At 38.7% G+C, this 15,626-nt stretch overlaps 1 protein-coding gene across 3 annotated transcripts in view; it reads right to left on the bottom strand.

The window, feature by feature from the left end:
• Window positions 1-15,626, bottom strand: part of csde1 (cold shock domain containing E1, RNA-binding) — a 104,355-nt gene that overhangs the window by 72,774 nt on the left and 15,955 nt on the right. For 2 of the 3 annotated variants that reach the window (XM_072253257.1, XM_072253258.1), the window contains exons 3-5: window positions 8,979-9,123; window positions 7,430-7,628; window positions 3,424-3,533 (exon numbers count right to left, since the gene is read on the bottom strand). In XM_072253257.1, coding sequence (XP_072109358.1) covers window positions 3,424-3,533; window positions 7,430-7,628; window positions 8,979-9,116 — 447 coding nt within the window. In that variant the 5' untranslated portion in view covers window positions 9,117-9,123. The remainder of the gene's footprint in view (window positions 1-3,423; window positions 3,534-7,429; window positions 7,629-8,978; window positions 9,124-15,626) is intronic. The other variant, XM_072253259.1, reaches the window with a different exon arrangement.

Below are 15,626 nucleotides of genomic sequence, written 5' to 3'. Positions count from 1 at the left end.
CCTCAAAACCAGTAGAAAGACTAATCAGCTAATATTGATCAATCAGTAGCCAAATCATAGCATTTACAAAAATATAAATAAGGACTTTCTGGTCAACATTAAGGTAAAACTAGAATTGAAAATGTAGGAATTGTAATGTTACCACAAATCACTAATCTCAAATAAAACATCACGACTAGCTGGTCACTCGCCCTACTGGCTGACATTCAAGCCATAAGAATGAAACTTTCCCATTTTTTATACAGACTTAGCAAGCAAATAAAAAAAACATACTAACACTTACTGCTTTTCTCCCCCTTCATAATTTTAGGAACAGATTACCCATTCAGCCTCACTACTAGAGTACAGAATGCAGTTTATAGTTCTTATGCATCACAATGGAAGTGTTCTACACCATTTTTATATAAACATTGCAGACTATAGTAGTATATTACAAACTGTACGCAAGGCAAACTCATGATGCTACCAAAAATGAGAATACCTCTTCACACTTAGTGATGTGCTGGATTCCAGATTCAAATCAAATATGAGGACAAGTTAAAATGCATTTTCAATTATTGAAGGAAATAACAAGTATCTCTATTTTAGGAACAAAAGTTATTAATTCAATTTCTTTCTTCTCGATTGTTCAAAGATTAAAATTCTTCTTAATCCTTCTACTTAGATGACTATCTATTGACCTAGAATAGTTAGGTATTTATCTGCCTTCAAAATGACTTCAGCTGCTTCTCCCCTGGCAAAATGGGCAAGCTTTGGTTCATTTTTATTAGAACACTTTAGTTGCTTGTCTTAATTTTGATTGCTAAAAATTTCAAGTATCCCAAGGAGCAAGGCACTCAATTTATCAAAATTCAACTACCTTAATGCTGACCAACTGATAGCAGTACTAAAATAGTACCCAAATAAAGATTATTCTTTCAACTGTATCTATAAACATGATTGAATCCCATGATATGTGCCGTTTCCTTTAACGTCTGTTTGGATTACTTCCTCAGATTAGCCCATATTTGCACAAGCTACACGCAAAAAGGTGAATACAAATTCCTCCTGCTCACTTTTTGGTGCAGGGATTCAAGTCAAGCTGAAGAGGATGAAAAGCACACTTGAGACCACAATCACCTACAAGACTGCCTCACCTACCATGCAACTACCCTCTTCATCCCAAGACAAAGCAGACCAATTAGGACCAAGTAGTTAAGCTACTTTATTACTCACAAGCACGCTAGTCTTAAATAGGGTTACTCAGCCTTAGTTTTATAAAATTTGAGGCAGTCAGAAAATAAAAGGGAACGATAAAGACTGGCTTAGAATACCTGAAAGTCAAACAAATAGAAGCTCATTTCAACTAAAGGGCAACTCCATTGGGAAAGTTCATTTTTCCTCTCTTCATGACAAACAGATAAGCTCAAATACCATAACTATTCACAGCCACATTGAAAACAAGCTGCAAAAATAAGACATCCTTAACAAAACAGGGTCTGTAATGTTAATCTAATAGGCCATAATTAAGAAACCCAATTTATTTTATTAAAGAACAAGGAGAAGTGCCCAAAAGTGGTAATGAAGCTCATCTGTAAACCTATAAACATGACCAGTAACACTGACCATTAGCGCAATAGCTATTTTTCCAAATGTAGCAAAAATAATGTAGTCCAACAGTATTTAGCAAGCTACTGCATGCCAACTCACTTGCACTTCTTGACACACTCATTTTTTCACAAATGAACATGGACCAGAAAAAAACAGGCACAATGGAGAGGAATTAATCAGCTTATACCCTTCCTCAGCCACAATCATTTCACTTCAGTGCAAGTACAGCTACACAAAAACAAGAGTGTTTGCTTGAAGGAAATAGAACTTCTGTATACACTTCCTTGAATGACTTTCACAAGTATTGCTTTATATTGGAACTCGCAAGAGAATTTGCCAGCAATTGACCAAAATAGTTTTCTGTGGATGTTAGAACTGCTTCCTTGTGAACAAGTTCTGCAAGTTTTTAAATCAATCTGATTAAGGGCCATGGTCTTTAGTCCAAGTATCCATGTTCCAAAAGAATAACAAGTCTGGCAGTGCTAAGTAAACACTCATCCACCCCCCAAAATGTTTCATTTCATAACAAAGATGCAAGTTACTTTGTGTTGTGATTCAAACAATGTAACTAATCTCAAAATGAAAATCTTTAATGAACACAAGGTGATACAAATAACTCTTTTAATGCAAGGAACAAGAGGATTTCTCCCCCCCCCCGAGAAAATCTATCCTGGTGCACACTACAGAAGTGAAAACACCATCACCCAAATACTAGAGCTTCGACAGATATGACAGCAAAAATTAAAGCTACTGACAGTCAAGAGCTGACTTTGCTTTAAGTGTCAACTTTAAAAGGCCCATTCACCTTGATAAATGCAAGTACACACAGCAACTTTAGAATAAACTTAAAAAATGCAGCAAAAGGAATAAAAATGCTTGGATGTGCCTGAAGGACAAAGGCAGTATTTCACCAGAAGTTCATTGCATTAGAAGAGCACACAGATTGGGTTGGCGAGTAAAGATCACGCACGAAGAGCAGCTAAAACTGGTGGAAAGAATCCTCTCTGGAAACCACCAATGAAAGTTGTTCAGAAAGTCAGCACTCTGTGAATTTTGACTTTCCCATCAGCTCAAATCCAATCCAACTGTGGCTCCTTAAAAACAGTTAACATATTGCAAATTAGGGCCCCCAAGAAAAATAAAACTGAAAAATCAGCAAGCATGATTTGTGGACAATGCATACTCAAGTCCCATCCAGCTGAAGATTATATGAAGTTTCAAAGATGGATCCTCAAGTCTAAGCCCAAGAGAGGACAATTTAATTCAATACCACCAGGTGGGAGATGCAGACAAGGTATTCTCTCAAAGGAGCAGGAATTCAAACATCAGCATTCCATTGAATTTATTGACTTAATGGAACTACATATGGTATGTGGAGAACAAAGAATTTAAAGTATTGACTTCCCTCACCCACTACCTATCACCAGCATTAATATTTGAGATTTGAAAATAGACTTGCATGCTGTTATGACGAGAAAAACTCCAATCCATTTTGAAATGGTAAGAATTATTCCAAAAGATATCCATTTCAATTCTCAATAAATCAAATTAAATTCAGGATGGAGCAAATAATGTGTTGCAAGCTTAGATTCAGAAGTGTAGCTTTAACAGAATAGTGCTCAGTGACGAAATTTGAAGAGTCACTATTACAGCACAGAAACAGGTCCTTTGGTCCTAGGGTGTCTGCACTGATGATCAAGCGCCCATGCTCACTAATGCGATTTTATATTCAGCCCATGTTACCATCTACTCTTCTCAATAAAGGTGCTGGCAACATTCTTCCCTCCTCCCCCCACCGCACTACAAAAGGCTGGATGCAGTAATGAGTTTTACCTGACCAGTGATCCTTTCTTCAGGCAAAATTTCAGGTTTTACTTTCAGCAATTTGACAGCAATTGGTTTTCCAGTCCGTCTGTCAGAGGACACTTCGAATTCCACATCATCTGCAGGTGATTTAGATTGGTTATCAAGGCATTAAATTGTCATACTACACCAAATGTTTTTACTGAGTTGCAGTGCTCCCTTTACCATCTTACATTCAGTTAGTCTACCAAAGCAGGCAACAAGTGGACATGTGGGCACATGTATCGCAATTTGTCAAATACAATGGGTGTTCTAATTGCCAATGCTCTATGAATTTTAGCCCAACTCAGCAGATTTGCACGGTGGGGAAGATTGTAATACAAATTTCTTAGACTTCCTAACCCAGCTAAATTTGACACAGCGGGCTAACAGTTATGTAACAGAGACAAAACTGATTTCTCATTTGGCACCAAGCTTCCTACAAAGAGCCTGAAACTGGGCCAGAAATTCTTAAATACAAACTTCTCAAAAGGATCAAACCATAACATTCGGAAGAAGGCAGGACTCGCGTAGGAGCATTCTGGAGGGTGTAGCTCCAGAAATGACCAACTTCCCAACAATATTGATGTGGTAGGCCAGTAAAGAATACCTAGGGAGCCAGGAAGTATGTTGGGCACAGTCCAAACTCCAAAATCAGAGTGTAGATTCATCTTTAAATGTAGGAGTACTATATTAGCAGGCAAATGTGTCAGAGAAGATGGGGGGGGAAAAAAAAAAATCACATTAATGAGCACAAATCTGGGTTACTGCATTAGTGATTTACTGCTTAACTATCAACCCGGCAAAAGGTGTACCATCCTTTTTACTTATAAGAAATTGCTAAGGGCACGTACATGTGCGTGAACTCAAACAATTCCCAAACAGGACAGATGCCGCATTACATTTATGAAAGTGCTTAACAGGAAATGTTTACAACACATTGGCTTTTCCTGTAGGAAATACAAGCCCCAGGGAACTGCATCAGCAGAATTTTAAAGCCTTAGCTTTCTCTTGAAAAGTACATGGGAGCACTGCTTTCAAAACACAATAGCATGGTAAATATTGAAAAACAATTCTGCAGAAGGTGGGACATAGCAAGATCTGTGGTGGAATGAGGAGAACATCAGATCTTTTATGGGTTGTAGGGCACAAGCAGCAGTGAAACCATAGTGTGGACCCAATTGAAAACACACCAATGGAAAGTTCTCATGTACAGGCAGGGCATCTTGTCTGAAGCAATGCACTATGGGGAGCTGCAGTAGCTATTGCAAGCTCCTTACGGTAATTCTGTTTCATTCACTTCCATCAAGTAACATTTTAGCTCATTACTCCCTTAAAGTGTTTACATCACAAACCTCAGCTCTTTCCCCAATATCCATTCTCCAAATCCTTGTCCCAAATGAAAGGCACAAGCTGCACTCCAAAAAAGCTACTCGTGTGATCAGGCAGGAGAGGGCATGGCAAGAAGGGCCTGAACTGCAACTGTCAACCCAATTAATGCAATCATATTACCCCACAGTATCACCTGACTTAAACTATATGTTCCTTTTACACGTCTTGTCCTCTTCACTTATGCTGTCTACAGTTGTGGGTCACTAGTAATTGACAGTACGATGTTTTAACCATATATAACCATATAACAATTACAGCACAGAAACAGGCCTTAAAGATGAAAAAATCTTAGTAGAACACACTTACTTAAATCATGAGATTCAATGGAAGTGTCTGTGTTACAGTGAAATGCAGGTAAGTGATCACCTTTATTTCCAAGAAAGCAAAAAGAGTGACCTCTCAGGACAGTACTTGGCTGAATGACTTAAGTTTTCCCCATGCCAGAATCAGAAAGTTTGGACTTTTACCCAGAACAGTCACTATAGTATAGGTTCAAGGAGGGCAAATAAATTCACATGGATGGGAATAAAAAAAATATGGTTACGATCATTTAAGGGCCAGTTATATCCAGGACCTCTGAAGAGCAGTGTTCTGAGGTATTTAGCTGCACTATCCATAATACCCTTCCATCATATGGTCATAAGCACATCCACTGATTGCGATGCTCAGTTCCACATTCACATTTCCTCAAAGATTCCATGCCTGACGCTGCAACTGGTGTGGTCTGAATCTTGACAGTCAATGACCAATACCAACAAGAACAATCATCTCCAAATATTCTCATCAGCATTACCATGTCAAGTTGCTTAATGATCCCAAGGATCACCTAAAATTTAACTCGATCAATCATAAATGCCACAGCACATCACAGATAACATTGTGAAGCCTGGAGGAAGCTGGCTCCCATATAGGGAACTAAAAATCAGGGAAGACTATTCCCCTGAATTCAAATCCAATCCCCTCTGTCCATTCAACACACTGCAGCTGCATTAGGTGCTAGCTGCAATCACTAAGATAAATAATCAGAAGTCACAATTCTTAAGGTGAATGACAATCTTAAGTATTCTAATTAGATTTTAAGCAATACTTATAAAGACAGTCTCTATAAATACATAGTCCAATTTCTGACCTTTAGAAGTCCACTAGATTAAAACTTGCCTTGTGAAATAGGAAGATGGTTCTATATGCTCTAAACTACTGAATGTGGCCGCCGCTTTGACTGGACAAATACAGATGCAAATCTACCACCCAAGAAAATAAGCACATTTATGACTTGCAAAGACATTTTCCCTATATCAATTAATGGTGAAGCTTGGAAAAGCTCTCAGATTAACCCTTCAGTTTTAAAAGAAAAACAACCTACAGTTCTGTATACCCTCATAATTTAAACACAGGAATACTTGAGGTTCTTTAAGGCAATGAGTTTTATTATTGTTTTCCTTCTCAATCACCGTTGCATTATACTTCATTAATTAACTTATGCATTGTCCCATGTTTACACAGAATTCTGATTTATGGCAGAAGTCTGCCAAAACAAAATTCTAAACTCAGGTAATACAGATTTACTGTAAAAGAGCCCCACCAAACTATGCTCTGTGACCAATCCTATTCCATAACAACTGTGGCTGATGGAGAGCTGAGCACTGAATGCCTCAGCATACTTTGCTGGGAAGAAAAACAGTTGTGCTCTTAGTCCCTTGACTTCACAAGTTGACTCTGTGGGTAAGGCGGCGTACGGTGTATTGGCCTTCATTAATCATGGAATTGAATCTAGGAGCCGAGAGGTAATGTAACCCTGGTCAGACCCCACTTGGAGTACTGTGCTCAGTTCTGGTCACCTCACTACAGGAAGGATGTGGAAGCCATAGAAAGGGTGCAGAGGAGATTTACAAGAATGTCGCCTGGATTGGGGAGCATGCCTTATGAGAATAGGTTGAGTGAACTCGGCCTTTTCTCCTTGGAGCGATGGAGTATGAGAGGTGACCTGATGGAGGTGTGTAAGATGATGAGAGGCATTGATTGTGTGGATAGTCAGAGGCTTTTTCCCAGGGCTGAAATGGCTGCCACAAGAGGACACAGGTTGAAGGTGCTGGGGAGTAGGTACAGAGGAGATGTCAGGGGCAAGTTTAAAAAAAAACGCAGAGAGTGGTGAGTGCGTGGAATACGCTGCCAGCAATGGTGGAGGTGGATATGATAAGGTCCTTTAAGAGACTTTTAGGTAGGTACATGGAGCTTAGTAAAATGGAAGGCTATAGGTAAGTCTAGTAATTTCTAAGGTAGGCACATGTTTGGCACAACTCTGTGGGCCGAAGGGCCTGTATTGTGCTGTAGGTTTTTTATGTTTCTAATATACTGCCCACGTACAATGTTTAATTATGCAACATTTAAAATGGTGCTCATTTAAAACATATCCAATATTTAACAGCAACATGACATTCACATTTCAAGACACTTGCTCATCTGATTTGAAGTAAATGATCTTGAAATAATTTAGCCCTGCTTATAACATAACTCCACCTAAGAGCAAAACTATAAAACAAGGTTATCTTTGTAGAAGTTCCTCTAGTTGGAGTACTATACATATCAAGCAGTGACAATTTCTCACCTCCCACTTTCAGATCTTGAAGATTACCACTGTACTGTGAGCAATGGAAGAATAGCCTGGCTTGTCGTTCAGTGCACTGGATAAAACCATACGATGACAGCAGTTTCTCAATAATGCCTGTTTCACGCAGGGCTCCTGAGGTACCATTAGCAAAACCAGAGTGGCCATTGTTATGCAAGAGGTTTGGATCAAAGCTCATCTGTGACAAGAATATAAAAGATATTATTGAAATAATGAATTTAACAGAAACTGTACCCTATAATCACTGCAAACCAAAGCAGACTAATTGTGTAAACAGTGATAATGATTACAGACAACCAGTATCTTAAGCCATTATTAAACTTACAGGTTTAATAAATTCAAAAATCACATATGTAGAAATCATGAGAAAGCAATTTGTGCTGTGAGGGGAAGGCAGTGAAAGTACACTTTCAGCAAATATTCAACATTCTTCAGTTACTCACCACATACAAGTTCTTAGTAAGTGGTTAGTTGTGGTGGCTAGGATACAATGTGTTATTTTATAATATTGTTAAATTTTAAGTATTTACTGCTACAAAATTCAAGTATTTCAGAAAGAATATTTCTTTAAAGGTAAGAAAGCTGTTAATGATGTTACTCAAGGATGCCGAAAATGTAGATCACTCTGCATTCTAGATTTCAGCATTAACATATACACATTTCAAGTCTAAAGTCTCTGGGATAAGGATAATTTAATCTTCATGCAAACAAATGAAATGTCATCCCAACTAACAACTCGAGTGAAGATTAAAGTTTAGATGATCACAGTATCTGCGACAAGAATAAGTGAAGCAAAAACAGAACAATATAATCACAAGTTTGAATTTAATATGCATTTAATTAGCAATACAAATCTGCTTTGAGCATCAAGAACTATTACTATCCAGAAATGCTTGCTTCTATTCAAAAAACCCAAGTTGCCCTAGCCTTGCTAAATTTTCTTTGAAACCATTGAGGCAAGTCTAATACTTAAGAAAGCCAAAAAAATAACAGGGTGCAACATTTGAATGGTAGTATTTCAAATATTCAACAAAATCTCAATTTCTTCATGCTAAGTATGACTTAGAATTTCATTAAGTAAAAATTGCTATGATTATTTTGGCTAAGATTCGTTCTTCAGCAGTAATTAGCACATTTTAATGCTGAAAATCTGTATCATAAACATTAACCTATTCTCTCCACATCTGATGGATCTTGGGTACAAATTACTTTTAAATATGGTGCTCATGCAAAAGATGCAAGTCATCCCAGGTGTAGATATTTTGCTTCAAAGACCTCTGAAGCCAGCAATAGTTAGTCATGTCAGAACCACATACTCAATTCTCATTTAGATTTACAAGATTAAGACCGAAGTGGCTGATTAGTTAAGTACTAGATTATATTACCAGCTACAAATCTAATGACTCAGTTTAAACCAAAAGCATTGAACTTCAGTCCATGCAACTGTTATTTATAACCAAAATTAAACTATTGCTGTTACCACATGCTGTTAGCACACAGGATTAAACACTCAACCTTCCCCACTTACTGATCTCTGATAAAGTGGAATTCTCTTCTGTTTTTTAGCACTGATTGAGGCAGAACGTGTTGATGAAAGAGGGTGACAGAGATTATGAGAAGCTGAAGGTGTGAGATGCTCTGAAGACACGGCGTAGAGATTCTCCATTTTACAGCTGGAGTATGAAGGTAAAGTATTACAGAACAAACCTGGTCACATTTTGTAATCAATATCTATTTAAAAAAAACATTAAATTCACCACAAACTAAAACTTTTGCCATAATATCTGGACATAGTGGATAAAACCCGTAATTCCAGAAATGTTCTCTAGCTCAATCTAGCAAAGAGCAGAGCAATGCAGTTTAGGAAATACCAAATTGCATTATTAATCTACTAATGGTCTCAGCCAATTGGTGCTCATGGCAAGGTAATTGAAAGACCCTTTTAAATCTTGTAGCCACCAGGGTGAAGATCAGTTTAAAGTTCAATTCAAAGTGCATAAATGTCACCCTAGACTACCTTAAGATTAATTTTCTTGCAGACATTCACGGTAGAACAGAAATACTATAGAATCAGTAAAAAACTACACAAAGACTAGCAACGAATGGGCAAAGGACAATGTGCAAATATAAAGTAAACTAAATAAATACAAAAAACAGGAGTTGTAGAGTTTTTGAAAGTGAGTGTCCCAGATCATAGAATCAGTTCAAAGTTGAGGTGAATGAAGTTATCCACGCTGGTTCACATAGGAGAATCAAAATCTGATTGAATGGTGCAACAACCTCTCACTTACCGTCAGCAAAGCAAAAGAGATGAACTGCACCCAAGCTTTAAGTTTGCTTAAAGGGTGAATTTGTTGCCGGCTACAGTTAGAACAGGAGGGGCAGAGGGCACAATGGAGAAAGATAGAAAAAGCTATTCCAACATTTCTGAAGCTCAGTAGCTTGTTTAAGTGGTGAGTATAGCAATTTTACCAAAACGCAAACAAATGAGGTTCAGAGGCATTAAGTGCTCAATATCCGAATCAGCTTCAGTTTCAAGTTTTCCACAGGTCAGCTGCTTCGAAATCAGCTGCATAGAAGTACAAGCAGTTTAGAACATTTGACAACTGTCCATTAAGATCCAGATGCGTCTCACATCCGAACAGAAATTCAACAGGAGTATTACCTACATTTCACCTACAAATATTGCAGTCACAACAGCAAGTCAGTGTTGGGGTACTCACCTCCGACACCAAAATCTTTTACCATCTACAAGGTACAAGTTGTGAGCAAGATATCATATCCACTTGCTTGGGTAGGTGCAACAGCTGCCATTTAAGCTTAACACTATGGAAACAGCATCCCATCTACTGAAATGACACCGACAGCACACCATGGTACGACAGTTACAAAATGCACTGCAGTAACCTTGAAGTGAATGACTACTTCTCACATTTTTCACATACATGAGTAAAAATCTTTATGTTATGTCTATGCCTAAATGTGCAATTTATAATAAACAGTATGTACAGCAGGACAGTCAACATTGAAATACAGTTGTGTCAGCATGAATTAATCAGTCTGATGGCCTGGTGAAGAAGCTGCCCCAGAGCCTGCTGGTCCTGGCTTCTACGCTGCAGTACTGTTTCCCAGATGGCAGCAGCTGGAACAGTTTGTGGTTGGGGTGACTCGGGTCTCCAATGATCCTTCAGGCCCTTTTTATACAGCCTTTGTAAATGTCCTGAATAATGGGAAGTTCACATCTACAGATGCACTGGGCCGTATGCACCACTTTTTGCAGAGTCCTGCGATTGAGGGAAGTACAGTTCCCATAGCAGGCAGTGATGCAGCCAGTCAGGATGCTCTCAATCGTGCCCCTATAGAAAGTTCTCAGAATTTGGGGGGCCATACCAAACTTCAACCGTCCGAGATGAAAGAGGTGCCTTTTTCACCACACAGCTGGTATGCACAGACCACGTGAGATCCTCAGTGATGTTTATGCTGAGAAATTTAAAGCTGTTCACCCTCTCAACCCCAGATCCATGGATGTCAATAGGGGTTAACCTGTCTCCATTCTTCCTGTAGTCCACAACCAGCTCCCTAGTTTTTGTGCCATTGAGGGAGAGGCTGTTTCCTTGACACCACTGTGTCAGGGTGATGACTCCTTGTCTGTAGGCTGCCTCATTATTATTTGAGATTAAGCCAGTGCAGTGTCATCAGCAAATTTAGTTAGCAGATTGGAGCTGTGGGTGGCGATAGTCATTGGTATAGACGGAGTAATGGAGGAGGCTTAGTACACAGCCCTGAGGGACACCTGTGTTGAGGGTCAGAGGGTCAGAGGTGAAGGAGCCCACTCTTACCTCATGCTGGTGATCTGACAGAAAGTATAGGATCCAGCTGCACAAGGCAGGGTCAAGGCTGAGGTCTCCAAGCTTGTCAAGCCTGGAGGGAATTATAGTGTTGAATGCTGAACTGTAATCTAAGAATAGCATTCTCATATTACCCTTCTCCAGATGTGTAAGAACAGTGTGTAGAGCTGTGGCTATTGCATCATCTGTCGCATCGGTTGCGTCAGTAGGCGAATGGTGGGTTACTTGGCCAAGCCACTTCCAACAGCACAACCCAAACTAGTGATCTCAATACAGGAATAAGGAAAACAGGCATGAGAACACCAGCTACAGACTTCAATTTGCAGAACATGGCTTGGAAATCTCATCTCAACACCACCTTCTCAAAAGCAGTGGTGAATGCATTAAAACCAGTAAGATCAATGGCTAGAAAACTAGAAAAAAGGCACTAATCAATTACATCTTTTCCCAAAGCAATACCTAGTTATAGCCAGAACTATACTAAATACCAACACCAACGTTATTTGAAAACAAAGTCCACTGAATTTACACTTGAAAATTCGCTTTTGGTTAGTTAACTTTTCAACAAGTTAACTTTGGCAACTAGGAGATTAAATGCAAAATTTCAATCTCAAATATCTTTTTGGTATTCAAATACTTTTGGACCAAGTAAGCAATTATTTTTTACTGCAGTGTCATCACTCCACAAATGTTGATAACCAAGTGGGGAGATCATATATACACACAAGCCAAGAACAAAGCCACCCCATTCAGTAAAGTGTACAATTTTGTTCTCACCCACAAAGCAGCTCAATACTGTTGTTTTATTAAAACTTTTGGATGAAGCTAGCATCCCTTATCATCATCACTCCAATGGTCCAACAGAATACTGCTAATTGTTGCTTTAGTTGCTGTGGACCCCAGCTACATAATTAAAAAAAGCTTCCAAAGCTTTTCCAAACTTGCATTCCTTGATGAAAGGTTGAGAAAGCTTTAGACTTTTGATCAAGCTCACCACCTGCCCTGACAGCTCTTTCAAATCAATGTCAAATCAAGGTTGTTCTGTGAAGCACTCTAGGATATTAAAAAGGTGTAAATAAAGAACAAACCGCACATTTAATCCCTGCTTTCCAACAGTGGATTTACTTTCTTTCCTTTGTACCATTACATTTCCTGTTTGTACAGGTGACTACCATATTACAGCCACTAAGGTTTATAGAAATTTGCCCTCAAGTAAATAATTACCCAAAAGTTTAACATACCAAATATTTTTTCAGGAAATTTGTAAATAACTAATTTTCTTTCCTTCTTTCAACTTGTTTCTTGACACATGTATAGGTAAAGGCCGTTTCAGAAAAGGACTGGAAAAAAGTATTTCTCTCCAGATGCCGCACAGGCTCGAAAATTTCCAGCACTAATTACACTTCCAACATCACTATTTGACTCTTGGGATACACCAAATTTCTTAAGAGTTCTTTTGAGATTAATTTCCTTGAAGTTAACATTTTGGCACAGTCAATGGACAGTGGTAAATTATAATATAAACAGTAAAAAACTAACCATGGGTAACTGGTACAAAGAATGCAATTGAAGATTGTTTTAAGCACAAGAGCTCACATATCTGAAATAAAATGGGATTTTATTTTTGGAAATAAAAATGCAGATGTTAAATTGTCATTCCCAGCAGAGAAATTAAAAGAATTGCAATAAAATTTGCTCAAAATCAGTATCAGATTTTCATACATATACAAAGTTATATGTTGTGGACAGTCCCTTTTAGATTACATTTAAATGTAGACTTGCTTGGTGACAGCAAGCAGTTAATCCTCATCAAACAGGTTTCTGATATCCCACCTGATGAGGACCACCAGGGAGACAGACGATGGGGCTAGACATGCCCAAGCATCATACCTGATGAAAATGGCAGAGTTTGTCGTTGTAACGTTGATTATAACCAATATTTGCACCTGGCTGGAAGCCCAAGAAAAGTTTATTCACCATACAAGCCAGGAAAGCATTAGATCCTTGTTTATTTAGAGATAATTTGCAGAATAGGCCCCTCGAACCATAGCACCCAGCAACCCTTGATTCAACCCTAACCTAATCACAGGACAATTTACCTACTAACCAGTACATCTTTGGACTGGGGGGGGGGGGGGGAGAGAGAAGGGAGAAGAGAACTGGAGCTCCCGAAGAACAGCCACACATTTCATGGAGAAGATGTACGCGGATTCCTTACAGAGTACTCGGATTGAACTCTGAACTCCGACACCAAGCTGTAATTGCGTTGTGCTAACCTCTACACTACCATGGTGTCAATTGTTCTTTTCATGTCAGGTAATTTACAAATACAAGTCACAAGAGGAAGTATCAATTATGATAGTAACTAATATTCACACCATTTCCTTACTGTTTCACAGTATTACATCCACTTTGGGTCAATAGCAAATTCCTAATACTATGGGCAAGGGGGTTTGCAACCTAGGGATCAAAGACCCATTGCTTAATGGCATAAAACAGGCTGGGAATCCCTGCTGTAGATTATATAGGTTCAGTTGAAGGAGGGCTCAAGCGCATGTCATTCTTGACTTTTTTTTTCTGGTTTCCACTTGCAACCATTCAACTATTTTCTTGAGATACCACAGATTTCCAGGGAAAACATGTTGTAGTGAAATATACAGTCTGCGCATACACTACATTTTGGTCATAAATACTATGCAAATGATAATGTAATTATTTATTTGAAGTGCTTTGGCATATTTTTACATAAGATACAGTTAAAGCAAAGACATGAGTTCAGAGATTCAGCTTCATAAGTAGACTCAGGAAGACCAAGCAGAATGGCTGATCAAATCACTAATTGTGAAATGCAACCAGAATATTAGATACTTGTTCTCCAGAACTGTACATCAGGAACATATTACTATTTATAACAGGTACAATTAATAGACAAGTGCTTGTGAAGTTAGACCTAAGAGCTGTGGGAATTGCCGAAGATAATGGCACTGCAAACTCAAGTGTCCAATACAATGCCATACACACTTTTATTCCTGTTCTTCCTCACCGAAGTAGAACACAATAACTTCAGAGGAGATAGCAATGTCCCTTTTATCTAACACTGGTTTACACTCCAAGTCAAAATATAATCAAAGTTCAAAGAAAATTATCAAAGTATATTATGTACAACCATGAAATCTGTCATCTTACAGGTAGCCACAAAAACAAAGAAACCCAATAGGACCCATTAAAAACCATCAAACACCTAATGTACAAAAAGACTAAAGTTCACGCAATAAGGAAATCAAGGATTCAGTTGCATGAAGTATTGAGGTCTAGGTTTTGAAGCTTATTGATTTATGAGTGATGATGGTATTGAATGCCAAGCCGTAGTCAAAGAGCATTTCACTGTCCAGATGTCCCAGAATTCAATGAAATGCTGTGGTCCTGTTATGATGGTAGACAAACTGGAGTAGATACAAGTCATTTATCAGGCAGTAGTTAATATGTTTCATCCCAACTTCTCTAAATACTTCATCAGTGGAAGCAAGTGCTACTGGACAATAGTCATTAGGATAATCTTCTTGGGCACCAGTATAATTGAAGCAGGTGGGTAAATCAGACAGCTGAAGTGAGAGATTAAAGATAGCAGTGAGCACTCCAGTCAGTTGATCATCACAGATCTTCAATCATCAGCTGCTTTTCATGGGTTCACCATCATCTAGGAATCTCTCACATTGTCCTCAGAGACTGAAATTACAAGGTCATCAGGGGCTGGGGGAGCTCCCTGTTTTGATAGTCAAAGCCAGTATAAAAGGCATTGAGCGCATCTGGGAGTAAAACCTTGTTGTCACCCATGTTGCTTGGTTTCACTCTGTAGGAAGTGATGACATTCAAGCCCCGCCACAGCCATCAAGCATCTTTCAGTGATTCAAGTTTGGTCTAGAATTGCTACTTTGTATGCAAGATGGCTTTACATTGTACTTGGATTTTTTTTAAAAAACTTGGTCTTGAGGCTCAAATTCCACTGATCTGGCCCTCAGTAGATTGTGGATCTCAATTCATCTAGGGCTTCTGGGCGAGGAAGACTGAATAAAATTGTTGAGAAGTACCTGTCTACGACTGATTTTATAAAGTCTGCGACAACTGTGGAATATTCGTTCAGATCCTCTGACAAGTCCATTCCAAAGACTCGAAACAATTTTATAACCACTCCTCTGCCTCCTTACAACCACCTCTTTGTTGTCCTCATTTCTGGAGCATTACTCTTTAGTGCCTGCCTGTACGCAGGTGGGAGGAGGACAGCCAAGTGATCAGATTTCCTAAAATGAGGTCAAGGCAACGAATGGAAA

This window comes from Mobula birostris, chromosome 3, assembly GCF_030028105.1.
Source record: "Mobula birostris isolate sMobBir1 chromosome 3, sMobBir1.hap1, whole genome shotgun sequence".
Classification (NCBI taxonomy): Eukaryota; Metazoa; Chordata; class Chondrichthyes; order Myliobatiformes; family Myliobatidae; genus Mobula; species Mobula birostris.
This window is presented reverse-complemented; position numbering and strand designations above follow the sequence as displayed.